A 22,231-nucleotide genomic window follows, 5' to 3' on the forward strand; every position below is an offset into this window, starting at 1 on the left:
GTGAGGCCGCACTCAGGGTGACCAGGAATATCCACACCACGTATAGCTACTCCGAGGACTCAGGTGGGTTGTGAGACTACCCAGCGTGCAAAAGTCTAGGTTATGCCTGCAGAGTAAAGATGACAAAGTTCTGAGAAAGCTATTTTTACATGGCTTCCTGCTGAGAGACCAGCTTTCTGGAAAGGTTCATTTCCGGCCCATTGTAGCTTTCCACCTGATCTACATTCCTTCTGGTATTTATCCCCATCTGCTGGTACAATATGAGAGACGCTCCTTCCTCAGAGGCACAGACGGCCATTGATAGGCTTTTTGCTCAAGCACCACGCAGGGGCTCAGGCCAGCACTGAGGTCTGGGAGGAGAAAGAGGAAGTTTCTAGAACAGAAGAGAAACAGGGCTTCTTATTAAAGAAGGGGTATGTTATTTTTAGTCTCAGCATGAGTTGCTTTTAGTTGTTCCTCTTGGAGTCAGCTTCTCTTTAAAGTGACTTTCTGGAATGGGAGCTGTCAGGTTAGAGACCTGGAGAATGTTAACGCTCCACGCAGAGAACTTAAAACGTCCACCATTGTTTTACCCCTGAACCTGCCCTTCGCTCAGAGCTCTGCTCAACAGCTTGTCTATACTTGAGCAGCACGGGCTAAGGCAGCCTGAAGGTTAGCCGGGTGTGACGAATGGCGACTGGAATCGTCTGTTGGCGTCCTTCCCTTATACATCTGCTGGTTGGTGCTGGCACTGGCTGTGACCTCAGTGAAAGCTGCTGGCTTCACACCTACGCGGGGCTTCTCCAAGCGCAGTAACTGGGTTCCAAGAGGGCGCCTGGGCAGAAGCTGCATTGCATTTTCCGACCTATCCTTGGAAGTCGCTTTGTATAATTTCTACCCTTATTATATACCCATTACAGGGAAGGAATGTAGGCCCCTCCACTCAGCGGGAGGAGTGTCGGCATTCACAATGTAAGACAGGAGACCTGTGTTGGCCAGTGGGGAATGAGTATCTGCCACAGGGAGGAACAGGGGGAGGGTTGGAGGCATGGGCTGCTTGTTGGAAAATTAAGGAGAGTAAGCTACTTTTACTTTAAAGATACAACTTTCAAAAACTGGAAGAATGGATTGGAGCATATGGAAAAATAGCAACGTAAGAGAAAACCAAAGTGGAATTGAAAGAGTAGATTTCCGTTATTTGGGGTACACAGTGACATGAAGAACCCAAACTGGTTTTACACTAGACAACGAAGTCTTGCTTAGAAAAGCCTCCTCTATTTCAAGATTATTTACCCATGATTTCCAGTATTCCTATGGTTTAATTTTTGATGTATTTGGATACGTTTTGATGAAAGGAGGGAACTCAGTGTTCGGATTGACTTCTTCCAAGTGATTAACCAGCTGGAACATACATGTATTAACTGTCTTTTCCTTATTGGTTTGAAATTTTTCACATCTTAAATTCTGACCTATTTTGGGTTCTACATCTGGACTCCCATTATTTTAATCTACTTTCATATCCTACACCTAGTTAATTCTCTAACCCATGAGCTCTGGAGCTAGACAGATCTGGATGTAAACTCAGAAGCAGCTTAGCCACAGTCTACTTGAATGCTTGGGCTTCAGTTTCCTTCTCTGTCAGTTGGGGGTAATTCTATATACATGACTGGGTCATTTTCAACATTGCATGACGTCATGTGTGGTGCAAGAGTGGGGAGTATTTGCTCCGGCCCCGTGCAGATCGGGCTCTCTGGATGCCGGCTCTGAGCTGGAGCTCCGTGAGCGGCGTGCGTATTTGGGGGTGCTCCGGGATCAACACCTGTGGAGGGCAGGGGAGTAGGCAGTGCTGGGCAGGGGGGACCTGTGTGGCAGCGCGGACCCAAACAACAGCCCAGCCAGCGAGAAGGGGCCCTGGAGCACTGTCCTGGGCTGGCCAGTGTTCTTACGCCAGTGTTACCTCGGGCATCAGGGAAATGAGTGTGACCTGGGTGAGGCAGCTGCTGGAGCTGAAGCCACCCCCAAAGGAACTGACAGGGAGAGGCCTTTTGCTACGTGTGTTCCCAGCGGCAGGGTGGACGTGTCCTTTGTTAGAGGCGCTCCTGGTTGCCTGTCACAGAATTCACCACAGCACCTCATGCAAATGCTTTTCATGTCTCTTCTCCCTTTTTTCCAAGTCTGTTGAGTGAAGAGCAGGTCAGCAGAGGCCCCGCTGGAAGGCTGCCTGTCCCGGACCCTCTGGGAAGCTGAACCCGAAGTACTTTGTGTGTCTCCGGGGCACCGGGAGCACGGAGGGGTGAGGAGGAAGGGTTTTGCATGAGGCCGAGGAAGGTGAGGTGATACGGCCTTAATGAAATGAGCCAGGCAAGGATTCGACAGACCCAGAGCTTTCATCTCACCTCAAAACACTTCTCTTTGGATACCTTATTTGTGTTGCTTGTTTCTGGGTCAAAAACTTGACTCTAAAGGGGAATGTGAACGCGATACCCAGGCGGGGAACGATCCCATGAGTACAGGGAATCATCTCAGAAAGGTATTTCTGGAGAGCAAACAAAATGAGGTCATCCATTTGCTTTTCCTTTTATTATAAAAGTAAAATAAAAAATAGCATTTATAAATCCAACATTTTTTCCTTTAAAGTATTTGATCTAAAAAACATATTTACAATAGCAAAATGCAGAAAAGGGGAAAATACCATTTTCAGCACTGATTGTAACCATGTTTAAATATTGACATGTACATTTTTTTAATCACATAGATAACCACATTAGAAAAAGCAGTAAGCCTTTTTTTTTTTTTATTATTATACACTGTGTGACTCTCATTTAAAAATATTCCTTTTCTTTTTCCTTAAGCTGAATGCATGGCTGTGCTGTGGACGGCCAGAAATAACACCAGGTGGAGACTGGGACACCTTTTAATGACAGCGGGAGCGCGGCAGAGGGACGGCGGCAGTGACCGGGGAAAGCAGCCGGAGAAGCTCAGGAAGCGAACTCGCCCTCCAGGAGGCGTCAGCCCGGCTCGCCGCGACCGCTCGGGCAGCCGCTGGCGGACCGGACCGACGTGCGTGTGAGAGCCAGGACAGGAAGCCGCCTTCGAAAGGCCTCGCCTCAATCCGAGCGGCTCGGGCAGGCTGGTTTTCCCGCGAGCACCTCCGGACGCCCTCGGCTTCCTCCTCTCGGGCAGCGTGGTGCGACGGGCGCGCTGGCGGCGGCGGCGGCCTAGATTTTGCCTTCGATCGGTCCTTCCCGCGCGTACTCGCGGGGCACTTTGTTCAGAGTCAGCAAGGAGCCGCCGCCGGTCAGAGACTCCGTGAAGCTGAGTTTGCGGAAGGAGGTCTCCACGCCGCTGTCGCAGATGCTGTCGTCCCGGCCCTCGTCTGGGGGAAGAAGCACAGGGTCACTGGGGTGCGGCCGGGAAGAGGCAGAGCCTGGGCTCACACACGCCTTCCGCTCCCGCCGGCCTCGGGGTTTGGACCCGTGGGCTGCTGATGCCTATCGGTTCCGCGCCTCCCGCCTGAGCCACCTGCTCGTCGCTACGGTGCGCGGCGAGGGGCGGGGGAGAACCTTGAGGCCATCAAAACTGTGAAGACATCAAAATTTGTCAAGTGTTTTCACATCTCTTTCTTACCATCATGTTTATCAGAATCTGAATTCTCCTCACAGTGTACCTTTTTTTTTTTTCTTAGAAATCAGGTGTAGTTTTCCAACCACTGTATTACCGATTTTATGGCTGGGAAAACTGCTGAACCCCGGCAAAATAAATGGGTGACAGAAGTAGGAGCTAGAGATGAGACATCTCTCTGGGCCTCGTGTGCTACTAAACGCTATGCGTTGCACCCAAAATATTCTGGTAGCAAAGAAAATAAGGTGATTATGATGAAAATGAGTCTGTAATGAAAAATAGGTCAAATTCTCCTTGTTGAGAAGTGTCTTTAGAGATCTGAACAATGTTGAGTTATCGCTATAGAGAGGAAGTGATCAAAGAAAAAGAAGTCTAACATACACAAATCAAAATGCTACCTTCTTGTATATTAAATTCAATATTAAAATATTAAGATCTTAATGGCAGTGACACAGCTATTGTCTTCTTATTGATTTGTTGAGTTATTCAATGAGCAAATTTTTATTGGGTTTCTTTTAAGTTTTTTTAAATGTTTATTTATTTTTGAGGGACAGAGTAGGGAGGGGCAGAGAGAGAGAGAGGGAGACACAGCATCTGAAGCAGGCTACAGGCTCTGAGCTAGCTGTCAGCACAGAGCCCGACGCGGGGCTCAAACCCACGACCGTGAGATCTGACCTGAGCCGAAGCCGGAGGCTTAACCGACTAGGCACTTGGGATGCGTTCAATAAAGATTTGGTGAACAGATGAATGAACTGGAAGGTATAAAACGGGAGTGACAGAAGAGCAATTAATTTTTACTTTTTTCCTTTAAAAAATGTTTATTTTGTGAGAGAGCAAGTGGGAAGGGGCAGAAGGAGAGAGAGAGAGAGAGAGAGAGAGAGAGAGAGAGAGAGAGAGAGAGAGAGAATCCCAAGCACAGAGCTTGATGTGGAGCTTGATGACCTGAGAAGACATCAAGAGTTGGACACTCAACCGCCTGAGCCTCCCCCCAGGCGCCCCTTGCCTTTCTTTTAATGGCACTAATTTTTAAAAAGCTTCTCACTACCTGTTGTGTTGAGAGTGGACTGAGGGAGGGGGACAGACTGGAAGCAGGGAGACTGATTAGGAGCTGCTGAAGGCAGTGAGGCAGAAATGAGGGTGGGCGGACAAGGGTGGTTGTCCCAGAGGGAGGACTGGGCAGCGTGTGAGCTGGTTCCGAGCAGCAAGTGTCCCCGGGCAAAGTCTCAGATTTTTGTCTAAACCTCCCAGGGCATGGCCGTGCTTCTGCCTGACGTGGCCAACTGTTCATCTTTCAAAGATGAGCAAATTCTAGCGGCTGCTGTGTTCTCGGTGGCGCGTGGCCGGGGACACCGGATGAGTCAGGACAGGGAAGGGATGTGGGGGGCGAAGTCCAGACAGAAAGTGCGGGGTGGTTGCTGAGAGAGTGCAAGACCACATTTACAGGGAAACAAAGGATTATTGGGCTGCTGGGATTCTGTTATGTGTTTCAGGTGGGGTGATGGGGGCGGGTTATGGGTCAGTGTGGGGGGTTGGGGAGGAGGTGAAGGGAGAAGGCGAAGCCGTTGCAGGGTGGTGGCGAGGAGCTGGGGTGCTGTGGTGGGAACTGGGACCAGTCCCGGCCTATAAGCCTTGCTCTGTATGTTTCTCTCTCTTTTTTAACGTTTTTTTAAAATCTTTTTTTAAATTTTTTTGAGAGAGACAGAGCAAGCAGGGGAGAGGCAGAGAGAGAGAGAAGGGGGGGGGAGAGAGAGAGAGAGAGAGAGAGAGAGAGAGAGAGAGAGAGAGAGAGAGAGAGGAGAGAGAATCCCAAGCAGGCTTTGCACTGCCAGCACAGAGCCTGACACGGGGCTCAGTCCCATGAATTGTGAGATGGTGACCTGAGCTGAAATCAAGAGTTGGACGCTCAACTGACTGAGCCACCCAGGCGCCCTCTCTCTTCTTTAAATTTAAGGAGAGAAGCACTATTTGCCTTAACCAGCCACAGCATGTTGTTTTTAGCATTATTCGGAATCGAAGGGGCTCACAGATTCCTGGGGACAGCGCCCCGCCTGGCCGGTAGCGGCAGCACAGGGGCAGCGGGAGAACCTGTGAGCTGCGGAAGGGAAGGCAGACAGTCACTAGGGACCCTGCACTCAGGGGCCGATGGCAGAGAGGACGGCCACATCCCGAGACACTGTGAAGTCACAGCCTGGGGAGCTGGCGATGACCGCGGCTGCCAGTTCTGTTGTCTCCTTACCTACTGGTGGCCTCGTGCAGGCAGGCGAGAGGGGCAGCGAGAGGGTGTGAGAGGCGGTCTTCGCGGGGCCGGGGGCTGCGGTGCCCGGGGTGCCGAAGGCGGCCTGGATCACTTCGATGGCTTCGGTATAGCCCATCTGTCTCAGGGCCTCCACCAGCTCTTTTATTGTCCCCCCGGAGACCTGCGAGGAAGAAATGAGGAGGGTGTTCGGTGCCGGGAGCCAGCGGACAGGCTGTCAGCACGACACGCGCTCCCCCTCCGCCCCGAGAGCGCCCGGCGGCCCTGGGGCGTCAGAGCGAAGAGCGGAGGAGACACACGGCCTTCGCGTGGAGTTTCCTGTTTCAGCTCAGAGACCACTCAGGAAATCACAGAGAAGTGGCTTCCAGTAAGCGCAGGGGACAGAGAGGGAGAGAAGTGCTGAGGCAGTGAAACTCCACCTGCAGAGAAGGTCACGGGTGGTATCCCTGTTGGGGCTGAAGCTCTGAAAACCACCGAGAAACAAGAGCTAACAAGGAAATCCTCAGCAGAAAATAATTTCACCTCAGAGAAACCTTCACCTCACAGAAAGCTGGCTGCAGCCCTGACACGGGATGGAGGCATGCTCTTGGGGCCAGGAAGTTAATGCACATGAATCACAGTCTATCAGGTTTGTCTGGGGGGGGGGGGGGGAGGAGTCAAGTTCCTCTAGGTAGGATTTTTGCAGGAAATCTCAAGTTTTTGAAAATAGGGAACACCTTAAGGTATCTGAAAACTGCCTTCTTACAAAGGCAGGTTTCCATCCTGGCCTGGGTCACCCTCCCAGGACGTGAGCAATGAATGACCCATGTTCCTCCTCAGAGTTCAGGGAGCGGGGAGGGAACCAGGCCCAGGTCAGTGATGTTAACAGAGGAGGGTCCAGTAAAACTGAGCTGATGTGTTACCTCGTAGTTGTCCATGAGAGTTTTAGAAGGAGCGGGACTCAGCCGGAAGGCGTTATTTAGTATCCCCAGACCTAATTTCTGTGCCAGGGTAGCCCAGTTTTTGTCTGGATCAGGGATTTCTAGCAACTTGTAGAGCTGCAACTTGGTATCTTCTGTCAGCTGTTTCATGTCTCCTGAAGGAATGAAGAAGAAACACGGTGGTCCTCAGCGACCAGAGGCGCTCCGGAGGGACTGACCACGGCCACACCCTCTAACGCCCTGTGGAGCAGTCAAGCTCCTCTCCCACAGTCGGCGGAAGCCCTGACCAGTAGCGGTCTTATTACGTGTTTTGGTCGATTACAACTGGATATTCCCCTGTGCATATGTCCAGGATCTTCCGATTCTGCCACAAGCCGCTGTGCCTCTCACAGTCCAGCCTGGATTTGCTGGCTCTCCCTCCCCCCTTTAAGTGACAGTGCGGAGAGGACACTGGTTAAGAGCTCACCTTGTGCGAGTAAATCATCAGCTGTAAACTCTGGCTCGTATGGTTTCCCATTTAATATATCGAACACCTGTTGGGAAGAGAACCGTGGAGAAACATTACACACCAAAGGGATCAGGAGGGGAAGCAGTTTCTTTGTGATCCGGAACTCACTGTGTCCTCCTTACGACGGCCTCGTACCCCGAAGGTGGAGCAATGGGAAGGAGTCAAAACCATGACCCGTGAAGTCATGACAGTGCCTTTCGGGGGAAACTAAAGACCTGGGCTCTGGGGTCAGGAGGCTGTGCTCTCCAGGGGCCTCTGAGGTGGGGAGGAAGAACCCGCGCCAACCTTGCAGAGAGCCAGGGCCACGGTCCTTCCGAACCGAAGCAGCCATGTGTTGTCACGTGATGTGTCCCTGAGAGCCAGGGTGAGGGCTGAGCTTACTCACAGCTGTGAAGCTGTGCCTCCTCGCTGCCCCTCCTCCCTCGCAAAAGGCTTATAAGAATGAATTTAATAAACTTGCTCAAACAGGTAGAGTAATGCCCACAGGCTTGATGTTCTCTTTCTAGCACCACCTACATCTTAAATTGAGGGGACAGAAAAGTCTTCGGTTAAAAGGAAAAATAAATTCCATAGCTCCGGAGACCCTTCTGTGTTCTCTGCAGTCACTCTGTGCACGCTGCTGGCTTAGGAAAGGACAACATGGGGTCACTGAAGTGGGTTATCTTTCTGTGTTCTGCAGCGAGGCTTCTGGGAAAGCCCGATGTTCAACATAAAAGGGGAACCCTGTGGTCTCGGCCGGGGTCACTCAACTCAACACTGCGGGCTGCGAAGAGGCAAAGGAGTTTTCGGATGTGGAGCGGAGCTTGCCCCCAGAAAGTCGATTTTGTTGTGCTGGAGATCAACACAGGTTGGAGAGCCAGCCTCCCTCCGGCTCTTCTTCCTGGGCAGTAAAGACCTAGCAACTGTTTGCACCTTTAGATCTCAGGTCACTGGAGTTTGGAGGAAGAGCTTCAGTCTATTTACTATGTTTCTATTTATTAAAGTCCTCAGAAGACTCCCTGGGTTCCTTTTTTTTCTAATGTTATTTTTTATTTAATTTATTTTTTTAATGTTTATTTATTTTTGAGAGAGAGAAAGACAGAGTGTGAGCAGAGGAGAGGAAGAGAGAGAGGGAGACACAGAATCTGAAGCAGGCTCCAGGCTATCAGCTGACAGCTCAGAGCCTGATGCGGGGCTCGAACCCCGAACTGTGAGATCCTGACCTGAGCTGAAGTTGGACGCTTAATCGACTGAGCCACCCAGGCACCCCTCTCTGGGTTCTTTTTATGTAAAGGAGTCACTCACCAAGTTCTAGGCAAACCAGAACAGCTATCCTAGCTTCAGAAGCAGCGCTGGGAACAGTTCCGGTGTGAGCTCAGAACGGGAAACTTATAAGAATTGTGTGTTGTCTCTTGCAGAACCCTCTCTCACAACTGAACTCTGATCTGATTAGGCATATGCTTTTACACTCATAACTCTGCTGACCTAGATCTCTCACGGATAGGTTTTTCAAGGTAAATATGTCTCCTGACAAGTAGACTTTCTTATAAATAAAAGGCATGTGCTTCGGGGAATAAAGACCCAGGAAGACCATCTGTTCTTATATTCCTGAATCATTAGCTCCCTCCCGAGCTGCCATCAAACAGACTGCAGCCCCACTCACCTGCCAGTTGGTGGCCATATCTAGAGGTGTGGTTCCAGGCACGACTCCTTCGTCCTCTCCATCTTTTTCCCAAGAGTCATCCAGGTCATATAGAGGCTCAAAGTTCTCCACGAGGGGATCTGCACCTGTGAAGTCAAGTTACATGGCATTAGGTAAACCCGAATCCTGTCGACTCTGAACCGCCTGCAGAGCTCAGGTTTCCAAAGGCAAAACACAATAGCTCCTAGAGGCAATTAACTGGATAATTTTTATTTTTACTTTTATTTTTACTTTTTGCATCTTATGTTTATTTTAAAAAATTAAAAAAAAATTTTTTTAATGTATTTTTGAGAGACAGAGACAGTGCGAGCAGGGGAGGGTCAGAGAGAGAGGGAGATACAGAATCTGAAGCAGGCTCCAGGCTCTGAGCTAGCTGTCAGCACAGAGCCTGACGTGGGGCTTGAACCCATGAACCGTGAGATCATGACCTGAGGCCAAAGCTGGATGCGTAACTGACTGAGCCACCCAGGCACCCCTACTTTTATTTTTTAAAATATTTACTTTTGAGAGAGAGAGAGAGAGAGAAGGGGAGGAGAGAGAGAGAGACACACACACACACACACACACACAGAATCCAAAGCAGGCTCTAGGCTCTGAGCTGTCAGCCCAGAGACCGGCGTGGGGCTTGAACTCACGGACCGCGAGATCATGATCTGAGCTGAAGCTGGACACTAACCAACTGGGCCTCCCAGGCACCCCCACCTACATAAAACATGTTCCTACTGAAATATTCAGAGAACTTCTTTTAAATTCTAATTTACTGTGACTGTAAATATGTCTGATATCTTATATAGCCAAGGACATTTCCAACAACAAAAGATGTGGAGTACCCTGACCCTCACATTTAAGTCTAGGATGGTTTTCAACTGAAAGATGCATCTTTAGTCTGAGGTAATGGCAGCAGTGTAAGGGACTAGGGTGTACCCTCTGGATTAAGGTCCTAATTTTCTGCCCAGGTTTGTGCCCACCACTGCATGCTTTTCATTCTGTTCTCCCACTTGCTCAAAAGAGCAAAGAAACTTGCTATATAGGGACAACACGCTCAGTTTTCTTCCTGGGTACAGCACTGCCAAGGTCCTGGTCCTTAAAGAAACAGACACCGCAAAAACCTTCCCTTGGGATGTATGGTTATTGAAAATTTTAGGGTTGGTCTTGAAAAAATCTAGCCTGCTTCTTAACATGTAGCAAGAAAATACCAAAAGTCACTTAGAGATTAGAGCTAGAGTTACTTCTTAAAGACTTAGAGACTATTTTTATGAGACTGTTTAGTCTGATGTCTAACAAACAGGAGTAAGTTCAGAACACCCTTCGGGAAGAACTTTTTATCTTGCTGGATGAACGTTAGTTTTGTGCCAACTTCAACAATAGAAAAGGGCCTAATGAGAGTCAGAGAAGGATCTTCATGCTGTTTCTTAGTTCACTCTCCCAGGGCTAGCCTGATCTTGAAGTCTGGGAGTCCCACCTGACCCTGGAAACTGGGGAAGCTAAGAGGAAGAATGTACGGACTGGAGAAGGCTGGATGAGCTGAGCTATGTCTGCTCTTTAAGTGACTTTCTTCAGGATTCTGAGCTCATCTGAGATCTTTCATTTATACAGTGGAGAAACCATCACTTGCTACTCCTTTCATGGAATACTGAGAATTCAAGGGAAAGCAGTTTTGAAAGGGTTATAGCTTCTTGTCTGAAGGTATTTCTTAATTATAACTGGTGACTACCCAAACTATGCATACATCACTGCAATCAGAGTGTCTTGTTCAAGAGAAAGTTCAACATGACAAAGGCTAAGAAGAAGCTATTGTCTCTTTGGATAGGATTTTGTTTCTAGAAAAATGTGGGGCTCCCAAAGGAAAAGTCTGTACATCTTCCTGGACTCAATTTTTAAAGAAGGTACTTAATTCACTCTGTTTTGTTAAATTGATGAAGCATTTACTTTCCAAAAAAAGTTTTAATAATCCCCAAAGTAAATCAGATATGTTAGGGAAGGTCTGGAATACTAATCCACTAAACATTTGTTGAGGTTCTAAATATACAAGGTGAGAGAGATTCAAGGGTGAGCAGCAGTAATTTTCTAGACTTCACAGGATTAGAGAAGTGAACAGAGTAACACCTGCAAATCCTCGAGGTAAGCAGGAGAGAGAAACAGAGTAGAGGGAACAGAGTCTGCAAGTTCAGGTGGATGAGGTGTGGTTCACAGGTATGCCAGACCGGGACCCCGGAACTGGGACCCATAGGCCTCCCCAGTCTTTTTCCTTGGCTCTGAGATGGCAAAAATAATAATGGTACTTACCTCAAAAGGTTATTGCAGATGAAATAAGACCATGAATGTGACATGCCTGGTCCATCGTAAGGTCAATAAACACCAGCAATTTCTAGTGCCTCGCACATGACAGTACTCAATACACAACCTATTTGTTTTTTCCTATTACTTCAACTTCTAAAAGACCTCCTTGCCAAAGGAAATTTTACAATTATGTCATATACCAAAAAACTTTTTTCTGCAGACTCCTGACACGATCTGAGGCTGGTAATGCGCAGAGTTCTTTCAGGAATCAAATTCAACTTTAAGAAGATCTCCTGTCATAGAGGTCAACCAAAACAACAAACACCCAAAACAAACAGATGAAGCGGAGAGTAAAGACTGACACGACCATCAGGATGAAGCCCAGGATTACGAGTCCAAACAGCATCGTTAAGGCAGTTAACGTGAGATTTGTATTTACTCATGCCTTTCAGCAGCAGCTCCGTGGCTTAAAGAAAGTGATGTGGCCGCTCTTTTGGGGTTGGGTTTGCATTCCTGATAGCATTTTCCATTCCTAACCACCAGGCCACCTTACCTGCTGCTTTGAGAAGAGCCGCCAGTCTGGTGGACCCTCTCCCGGCTGCTATGTGCAGGGGTGTGGTTCCATCATACGTGGTACTGTCTACATGGGCATCACCCTGAAATCCAGCCAACACGGGAAGGAGTCAGTGGAAGGTTCTCTCACTCTTTAGTCCCCGCCTTCTCCCATCAGCATGACCCTTAGGTCATGTTAATAGGTCACACTACTAGCCCAGTTGCTATTGGGGCAGATTCTGTCACTGAAGACATCTCCAGTTAGAGACACTGGGCAGATGGTGTCAGGAATGTCCGAAGCTGCTACTCTGGAGCCTTGAGTAGATACTGAATAAACAGAGGTGACTGTAGGGAGCAAACCTGTTACTGACATCATTCTCTGAAAAGACGGTCCCAACTCCCTCCTGGGAATTGAATGCAAAGGCAAATAGGTGCATCCTTTACCTCCAGGAGCAGGCAGCCAGCAAGGGAGATGTTGTCACGCTCCACAGCCAGGTGCAACGCCGAGCGCCCCGACTTCCGCTCCTGGGCGTTGACGTCGGCCCCGGCAGCCACGAGCAACAGCAGACACGCCATGCTGTTGCTCATCACGGCTATGTGAATGGCGTTTAGACCTGCGGCCCAAGCACAGGGACAGTCATGGGGCTGGAAGACTGCTCACAAGATGACAAAACTGGACCCTATGGAAGGAATGCTGTCAAGTTTCAGCACACCTAGTGTCTCTCCTCCACATGGCCTTGAAAGGTGCTTTAAGTCTGTTGTCTTGCACATAAACCTACAGTCTCCTTATATGTTCCCAGGAGACTCAGAACCAGTAAAAATCTCTGGATAAATGATGCTTTATACGCTCAAGCCTCTGTGTTTTCCTCCTACTAACTGTTCCAAATCATTTTTAAAGAAATTAGCTATGGCGAGCAACAGAAATTCTCACAAGAGATGACGAACTCCAGGTGACTAAGGAAAGCATTTTGGGGTGCACATCAAATAACACACATTTATCAAATAGCTACCAATCGTTCAGAAAGCAGGCAGAGAAGGTTATACCACAATGTGTGACAATCTCTTACCTTCCCCGTTAGGGTGGTCGATCAGTAGTGCCGCCTTTCTGTGCTTGAGTAAAATACTGAGAATTTTGTCTTGTCCTTCTTTGGCAGCGAGGTGCAAAACAGAGTTACCCAAGCGGTCCAGGAGGCTCAGGTCGGCCCCGGCCCTCAGCAAGTCCTCCACCACAGCCTCCTGCTTGGTGATCACGGCCAAGTGCAAGGGCGTCTGGGAAGGGGAGAAGGGGCAGGAGACACATGGGTCAGTGGTGAACACTTGAACCCGTGGGCTTGGTTGCTGCCACTGCAATAGGTGGAGTCATCCCTCTGGGCTACTTCCCACAGATTAACTCCTCGCTTCTGTGAATGTTCCATATCCTGTGCTAGTGTGTAGACTGCTCTTGGGCCATGCGATAATTAAGAGTATTTTTGTGTTTACAATTCTTTTTAGAAAATTTTTTAATGTTTTTTATTTATTTTTGAGACAGAGATGGAGCATGAGCGGGGAAGGGGCAGAGAGAGAAGGAGACACAGACTCTGAAACAGGCTCCAAGCTCTGAGCGGTCAGCACAGAGCCCGAAGCAGGGCTTGACCTCACGAACTGCGAGATCATGACCTGAACCAAAGCTGGATGCTTAACCAACTGAGCCACCCAGGTTGCCCCTATGTGTACAATTCATAATAGCTTTCTTGTTTCTCATTACAGCCTGCTAATTGCTAATATGTTAATTCTTCTAAATGTAAGTTTATTGACTTTCTAGTAGGAATCTATCTTCAGCTGCTAATTCTGTAGGTTAACAAATCAAAGCAAGGCTATTGGTTTACTGAAGAAGTTGAAATGAACTATTCAACAGAAACCAATTGTCAAAGGTGCCATCATTCTATATTACCATGGGAAATGAGTTTGCTAAGTTAAAAAATATTTTTCCATGGACTGGCTCCATGAGACCAATCAATAGAACTCTGACACCTCCATTTTATACCAGGTGTCAAAGGATTTTAAATGTCTTTTTTAAAATTAATTTATTTTGAGAGAGTGAGTATATGAGTGGGGGAGGGGCAGAGAGAGGGACAGAGGATCTGAAGCGGGCTCTGTGCTGACAGCAGAGAGCCTGACCAATGTAGAGCTCAAACCCACGAACTGCAAGATCATGACCTGAGCTGAAGCCAGAGGGATGCCTAGCCGACTGAGCCACCCAGTTGCCCCAGGATTCTATATGTCTTACCCTGGACAACAGAACTATCTCCCCAAGAGGGCTCAGAGGAACAGATGAGTTGAACTGCTGGCAACTAATAGGTGCATAAACAGTCCATTTGACTACTCTGCCCACAAAGCAATGCCTCAGCGAATGCAAATGAGATGTTTTGCAAACTGAGTGTTTTCAAAATGAGCAAGACAAACACAATCGCTGAAGTATCTTTCAAAGAACTGAGGTCACCGAAAGAGAATGACAATATATTTTTAAACAAATCAGTCTATTTCACAGAAGTTTGTGAAGTCCAGCCTGTCTAGTGACAACTTGCCTAAACTTTCTCCCTTGGTAGGTGATCACTGGCCACAGCAGCGACAGCAGGTGAGGCACACGCCCTGGCTGGCGCAGGACAACCACAACGCAGGAGACGCTGAAAGACGCTCCCGCGGTTACGTCTCAGTTACAGGGATGATCTCATACAACACAAACAAGACAGGATATTTGGCCAAATTTCCCTTCTCTCCTACTTTTTTCATCGTTTACACCCCCAGCTTGAAATAGAATGATGTCCTCAAAACTTTAGATACTGTAGTCAAGAACCTTCTTCTCAAGAAATAAATATGTAAAAAAAAAAAAGCCTGCATTTGTTAATCTGAAATGCTATTTAGGAGCAATGAGAAAAAGTCTGAAAGAGAATGACATTGTAAAAAAGAAGATCTGAAATTATAAAATATTATACTAGTTAGCAATTAGTAATTATCTCTAGTTTCAGTATGATTTTTTCATGTTAAATTGTTACCATGAGTAAAAGAAGCTTTTTTTTAGTTTTCTCCCACAGTCCCACCAATTTTTCAATTTCTCAGGAGTTAGACCTTTAACCCCAGATTATATAATATGGTGTGGATTGCATGTGCTTACAAATGCTTATAGAAACAATAGTTGTATTTGGTAGTGGGGTTGAGAGACTTGTATATGCCAGGGCAATTTTTGATTTTCTAGTATAATTCCTTATGTACCATTTAAAGAACCATGAACATATGTTATGTTTATAAAAATTAAAACCATAAAAGAAAAAATCCCACATGCATAATGCCCTCTCCCCCCACTAATGTTACATGGGAATGTGTGCAAACAAGATAATCCATATCAAAGACACTGGAATGGTTGTTTATGGTGGGGTGAGAAGAAGAGGAGAGGGTTCAAAGGCAATAGATTTCAGAAATATTTTCAGAAGAATCCTAACTCTATACACTTGGATTATTTTGAGTGTATCTCCAGGGAGTGGGTGGGGAGAGCGATCTGATCATGACAGATGGTCACAGAAATGTACTAAGATTAGTGAATGATATTTTGGGAGGTTGTCTAAGACAATTGCCAAATAATCCAAATTACTGAGAGAACTCTATAATTTTTCCATCAAGAACAGTTAACAGAAACTTTACAAAGATAAATGAGGCCAACTTTTAGCCTTTTCTAGTTCTCAGATCAAAGTTGCCATTGGGTATATGTTTGAGCTCTATAAGGCATACCAGGGATGCAGAATCCTTACCCAGGAACAAGAGCGGTGGGAAGTTGGGGGAAAAGTGGACTCTCCGGAGAGTCCCCATGTCAGAAGGCATGGAAGTGTCGAGGGTGGTGGTTTTGAGATTTTTGTGTGTCTAGCACACCAAAGAGAGTCTCCATATACGTAACCAAATGATACAGTAAGGAGGTTAGCACATAATAAATCACAACTACTAATCCTGCTGTGTGGTGTCCTTTGCGGGGCCTATTTATAAACAGAAAAACAAGTAATTCCTTGCTTCTGACCTACAGGCAGTGAAGTTAAGCAGTCTTTGAAAGGAGGACTGAGAAGCGACAGCATTCCATTCCCAGTTTTTTTTGTAAACTTGTGATCGTTGAGAAGAAAGATCAGTCTTAAAGTCTGAGAGGATCAATCCTCATGGGCCAGATGACTCTCCAAATACCAACAACCCCCAAGATGGTATGAGAATCTGAAGACATCCTTTAAATGTCTACCTAAAATTAGACTTCATTTCATTGCTTTATATTATGAGTCAGTGAAGAATCCCCGACTTCATCCTTCTTTTGACATTAAGCATTACAGCCAGGGAAGGAGCCTAAAGCCTTACATCAAATGGGAAACTTACTTCCCTTCTCAGGAAACACCTATGCACAGATAAAAATCTACTAACAGCCACATGTAAACATTTTAGTTCTTTTGCTTTGAGGAGATAAAAATGATTCACAACACCTGCTCTAACAATTGAGAACTGGAACAGGTACTTTACTGTGCAATTAATTGCACATGATTGTTGTCCACATTTTTAGAGTGACAGATATGCCTGGACCAGGCATCTGAGCACATGATCCAGGCCAACAAGGGCTCGGAAGTCACTTTGGGTGCAATGAAGGGAGGGAGAAAATGCGAAAGCTGACAAGGGGCCAGACCAGGAGACTAGGACCAAAGCCAAGTGGGCTGGGGTAAAGGCAAGCTAGGAGGGGCCTGTGCTCCTGGGCAGGAAATGGAACAGCTCCAGTGGTAGTGTGCCCCCTAGCCAGAGAGACCAGTCCAGGGCTCAGGCTCCCAACACCAGCATCTGGGCTTTGGTTCTGCCAAGCAGCAGTTTCAATCTCCTTTCCTCACCTGAAGTCTGCATGTGCCCAGCAGGCAGCCCCACCGGGTCCCAGCTCCCTCCTCTGTGCAGTATCTGCAGACTTCTGTAACAGGCTTCCTCGAGCTGCGTTTGAGCCCCTGAATTCCTATTCAAACCTGATCTGGGCAAAAACTCTGGTGTCTTCTGTTTTCCTCAATTGGAACTGTCTTTCTGTTTTTGAAAGACTCTCCTCAACCAACCTTTTTACTTCTGCATTCTGATTTCAGCACCCTTGATTTGATATACACTTAATTTAGATGTTGTCAAAATGTGGTTTAGCAGAACACATTCTTGTGAATTATTAGCTTTCCAAACTTAATGGTTTTCAACTGTATTTTTCTTGACAAGTATATTTACTCTAGGTTCCCCCGTACTGCATATTTGAAAGCTGCTAAGGGAGTAGATCTTAAAAGTTCTTATTGCAAGAAAAAAATTTGTAACTATGGGTGGTGATGGATGGTAAGTAAACTTATTTTGGTGATCATTTTGCAATATATACAAATATTGAATCCCTTTATACCTTAAACTAATACAATGTTATATGTCAGTTATATTTCAGTTAAAAAAGAAAGAAAAAAGATGTTCAACATCATTCATCAGGGAAGTACAAATCAAAACTACAATGAGATATCACCTCACACCAGTCAGAAAGACTAAAATAAAAAACACAAGAAACAAGTGTTGGTGAGGATATGGAGAAACAGGAACCCTCCTGCACTGCTGGTGGGAATGCAAACTGGTGCAGCCACTGTGGAAAACAGTATGGAGATTTACTAAAAAAATTAAAAATAGAGCTACCCTACAACCTATTAATTGCACTATTGGGTATCTAATTCCAAAATACAAAAACACTAATTCAAAGGTCTACATGCACCCCTTATTTAGAACAGCATTATTTACAATAGCCAAACAATGGAAACAGCCCAAGTGTCCACTGACAGATGAATGGGTAAAAAAGATGTGGTGTTTGTGTGTGTGTGTATGTGTGTGTGTGTGTGTGTGTGTGTGTGTGTGTGTGTGTGTGTGTATATATATAGTATGTGGCATACACACACACACACACACACACACACACACACAATATGGAATATTATTCAGCCACAAAAAATGAAATCTTACCATGTGCAAGAACATGGATGTAGATAGAGTGTATTAGGCTAAGTGAAATAAGTCAGAGAAAAACAAATGCCATATGATCCCATTCATATGTGGAATTTAAGAAACAAAACAAATGAGCAAAGGTGGGGAAAAAGAGATAGGGGCAAACCAAGAAACAGACTCTTAACTCCAGAGAACAAACTGATGGTTACCAGATGGGAAGTGGGTGTGGGGGGATGGGGAAAATAGGGGATTAGGATTAAAAATTATACTTATTATAATGAAAAAAATACAACAAATTAAAACAAGAAAATGGATCAAATCTTTGACAGATTTCTAAAGTTTAAACTTTGCCTTCCCCCAACAGGAGTGGGGAATTTCTATTGTACAGTGATTTCTATCACACTCATAGGTTAAAGGATCCTAAATCATAGATAATATTCCCAAGGAATGGGCTTTTAGGATATAACCTACACAACAAAGCACCATATTTTTGCTACTGTGAACATTATTAGAAATAACACATATATACACGCACACACACACTTGCAAGCACGTACCAATGGTGGGTTTTTCCTTAGTTGGTGTTTTGGCTTACCTGGTAGAGATCATTTCTCATATTGATAATGTCATCAGAAATCAAACCGGATGTGACTTCTAGTAGATCCCTCACAAGCTGAGCATGAAGATGGATGATTGCTAAGTGTAAGACACTGAGGGGAAAAAAGAGTGGCGATAATCAACTAAAGTGTCAGTGGAAAAAAAAGATTCCCAAGAAATGATCAGACTTGCAGACAGAACCTGGCTCCCATACTTAAGTTGTATTTGGGCCCCAAATGTCATTTGAGTCTGAGCTGGGGATGATCTGTTGCCTATTGAGGCAGCTACACACATTTACTGTGCTTGCCTGGCCTCTGAGGCCATTTTAATTTGACCCCTAGACCTTTAAATGCACTTGGGCCTTGAGGCAGAGAGACCTAAGTTCAAATCCCAACTCTGTCTTCCTGCAGTGGTTTCAGCACATTTTCTCCTCTAGCCTCTTCCTGGCTTCCCTTTGCATACAGATGATGTATGGAAAATGCTCAGCACTTGGAATTGCTCAGAAAAATGTAGTTACCTCACTTAGCCTTGCCAGCCTCCTCAAAACACACAGTGTGGTGGCTTTTTAAAGCTCTTCCTGGACCCCAAAAGGGGATGGTAGGGTCAGGCTTTTAACTACTGGGAGAAGACTCATGAGGCAAATATCTGAGGGAACATTGTGATCATATTTCTCCCCTGCAAATATTCCCTCTGCCTGGAATGGTTCTGCTCCTCTTCTCTGCCTAGACAATGCCTACTCCCGCCTTCACATTCCACTTCAAACTCACTTCCTCTCTGAACTTCCCAGGCAGCCATACTGATTCGCCTCAAGTTCACTGCTTGTTATGCAACTGTAGTTTTCCGAATGTCTCTCTCCCTCTCTGACCCATGACCTCGGGGCTGGTTCTCTCTGGGTCAGCCTTAAGCTCTGGCATGCAATTTTTTTTTAAAATTTATAGTTTATTGTCAAGGTGGTTTCCATATAACACCCAGTGCTCTTCCCCACAAGTGCCCTCCTCCATAACCATCACCCTCCTTCCTCTCTCCCCCTCCCTCTTCAGCCCTCAGTTTGTTTTCAGTATTCAAGAGTCCTTCATGATTTGCCTCCCTCCCTCTCCCTAATTCTCTTTCCCCTTTCCCCTTCCCATGGTCCTCTGTTAGGTTTCTTCTGTTAGACCTATGAGTGATAACATATGGTATCTGTCCTTCCCTGCCTGACTTATTTCACTTAATATGACTCCCTCCAGGTCCATCCAGGTTGCTACCAATGGCCAGATTTCATTCTTTCTCATGGGCATGTAGTATTTCATTGTATATATAAACCACATCTTCTTGATCCATTCATCAGTTGATGGACAGTTAGGTTCTTTCCATGATTTGGCTATTGTTGAAAGTCCTGGCACACAATTTAGGCATTAAAATTGAGGCACACTAAAATTGAAGGCTTATTCTAATGAGGTGGAAAATATTGGCAGGCGCCAAGCATCACTCTTAGGGACACAATGTGTTAATTGTTAAAAAAACCTTACTATTAAAATTAATTTGAAATGATGCAACACTAACCACAATAAAAGTTGTTTAGAGCTTCTATTTGCCAGACCATCCTAAGTAGTTGACATACTTGATCTTATTTATTATCATAACAAGAAGCCTTCACATTATCGTCATTTTTCAGATGATGAAACTTGGACTTGTAGGTATAATAGAACTCAACCCAGGTCATATACCTAGTGAGTGGAGAAGCTGGGAGCCCAGCCCAGGTCCACCTGGCTCCAGAGCCATCTTTTAATCCCTTAAGCCACTCTGCTGAAGGAGTACGTGGGCACTGCTCTGTGGAGCTGCCAATGGATGCTTAAGATAATGAATGCTCCAAAGTATGGGCAGATTGTGATACAGAGGGCACTCACAGTTTCACATGGTGGCAGGATAGCTGGGATTTGATCTCGATTTTCTCCAAATGAAAAATATTTGGTGTGATTTTATTCAGTCCTCTTTCTTAACAAGGGAAGGGTAAAATTTTACCAGGGATCAACCTTGGCATGGGAGGGCCTAAAAAACTAACTTATGACTTCATTACTTGAGAGAGCAAATAAATGATGTCAAGGTGTCATTATTGTCTCTTGAAATGTGAGATTGGAAGAAGCCTTCTAAAAAGGGCCTCAAGTCTGATGCAGCCATGATGCACATCTACCAAGAAAAAGGTCATACTTCAAAATGGCCTAGAAATTTCCATGAGCAGCTCAGCATTTCATAGCAGAAGTACAACCCCCCTCCCCCTTAAATCCTCACACCCTCATGGGAATTTCCCCAACACCAGTTCTTTTCTTTTCTTTTTTCCATTGTATTTGCTGTGATGACTAATGGCTACGGGATTCAGATTATTAGCTGAGTGAGACAAGTTCAATTAAAATGAGACCTGAGCTGTGAGGACCAACAGTTTTCCCTTGTCTGCATTCTCACGAGGGCTCCTGTCTCCACATCACCTGTCTCTGCCCTCTAACTATGGCAAGTGCCCAGAGCCTGCTTGCAGGAGTATGTCTGGGGCCCTAGGAGGGGACTCTAAGTATTCGTGTTCCACCGGGGTGGGGGAGGTCACCTCCTCGGTCCCTCCATATGTGTCCGCACACATGCGTGCGTCTTCCCCTCAATGCACCAACTTGAATGCATGTGCCCCGAAATCTTTTCCACAATCCCCCCTTCATATATTAGCAGCCTTTCCTAACTTCTACGTGCTCATCTTTCTCAGGCTCATCAGTGCAGAGGTCCCTGAAAATGTCACTCGAAACCCTATCGTTCTGTCTTGGTTAACTGCTTTCTCTTGTGGTTCCATGTTATTGAGTGCTAATTGGATTCTTTAACCCTGTAAAAGCACTCTGCTGTTCGCAGCCGCGCCCGAGGAAGGCTGTGCCGGTTCCTCTCATACAGTATGACAAGGCCAGTGGTTATACCACATCCTTGGTTACGCTGCAAGGAATGAGAACAAAGGTCTCTGTTTGAAACCCTGAGGTTGGCACTTTCCTAAAGCGTTTGATTCAGTTCTTTAACTGAGGCTGAAAACACAGCACTCAGGAGCTCCTCTCCAGAAAAGGGTTTCTCAGTGCTGACACTATTTTAGGAAAGTTTTAGATAAGGCCCTTGACTCGACTCTGAGGGCTGTTGTCTCTTGTTATTCTCACAGGCTTTTGAGATCATTTTAGGAGTGTCGATGTGAGGACTCAGAGAACTGTTTTAGAAAGAAGCCAGGTGCTTTGCAAATATAAGCTCAGTAACAGCAGAATCGGAGGCATGCTGATTGGAATGTCGGACTCCCACACAGCGTGGGTTACAGCCGTCACAGGAGTCTGAGCCAGTCCCAGACTGGTAATCAGAAGCCGAGGCAGTAGGGAAGGAGCCAGAACTGGGAAAGAATGACAATGATCTCTTACTTGTTTTGTTACTGTTGTTGTTGTGCTGTCTTTACGGGCTTTTTCTTGGGGACACTACTAGGGTAACTGTGCAGCTGGGGTAACAAGTGCTTTGGGGATTGGGTTGGACCAAATTTTATTCTTATCTCATTTTGGTAAATAAAGCAGATGTTATTAATCCAATAAATTAAATAGGTGTTTATTCAATTTCATTCCAAATGTTATCCCAATAAATAGAGCGAGGTTTTTGAAAAAGTACCATTCCCTGCACACATCTTAGTCTTCTTGCCTAGAATGATGTACTCTTAGATGAGGACTTAAAAGTTCTAATGTCCAACAGGTGGGAACCGCAGCACTGGGGAAGCAAATTATGGATTCAACCTCACTGACACATGACTATCCGTGAGTCTTCCAGTTACGGGACCCAATACCTTTAAACAATTCTTTTTATCTCTAGCCAATCCT

At 46.0% G+C, this 22,231-nt stretch overlaps 1 protein-coding gene across 2 annotated transcripts in view; it reads right to left on the reverse strand.

The window, feature by feature from the left end:
• Nucleotides 1–2,762: 2,762 nt before the first annotated feature.
• The window catches only part of NFKB1 (nuclear factor kappa B subunit 1), a 114,919-nt gene continuing 95,450 nt past the window's right edge, over nt 2,763–22,231 (reverse strand). For both annotated transcript variants that reach the window (XM_029942630.1, XM_029942623.1), the window contains exons 16-24: nt 18,382–18,496; nt 12,863–13,064; nt 12,240–12,409; nt 11,797–11,899; nt 8,925–9,049; nt 7,241–7,307; nt 6,757–6,929; nt 5,837–6,017; nt 2,763–3,355 (exon numbers count right to left, since the gene is read on the reverse strand). In XM_029942630.1, coding sequence (XP_029798490.1) covers nt 3,198–3,355; nt 5,837–6,017; nt 6,757–6,929; nt 7,241–7,307; nt 8,925–9,049; nt 11,797–11,899; nt 12,240–12,409; nt 12,863–13,064; nt 18,382–18,496 — 1,294 coding nt within the window. In that variant the 3' untranslated portion in view covers nt 2,763–3,197. The remainder of the gene's footprint in view (nt 3,356–5,836; nt 6,018–6,756; nt 6,930–7,240; nt 7,308–8,924; nt 9,050–11,796; nt 11,900–12,239; nt 12,410–12,862; nt 13,065–18,381; nt 18,497–22,231) is intronic.

The sequence above is a fragment of the Suricata suricatta genome, chromosome 1 (assembly GCF_006229205.1).
Source record: "Suricata suricatta isolate VVHF042 chromosome 1, meerkat_22Aug2017_6uvM2_HiC, whole genome shotgun sequence".
Classification (NCBI taxonomy): Eukaryota; Metazoa; Chordata; class Mammalia; order Carnivora; family Herpestidae; genus Suricata; species Suricata suricatta.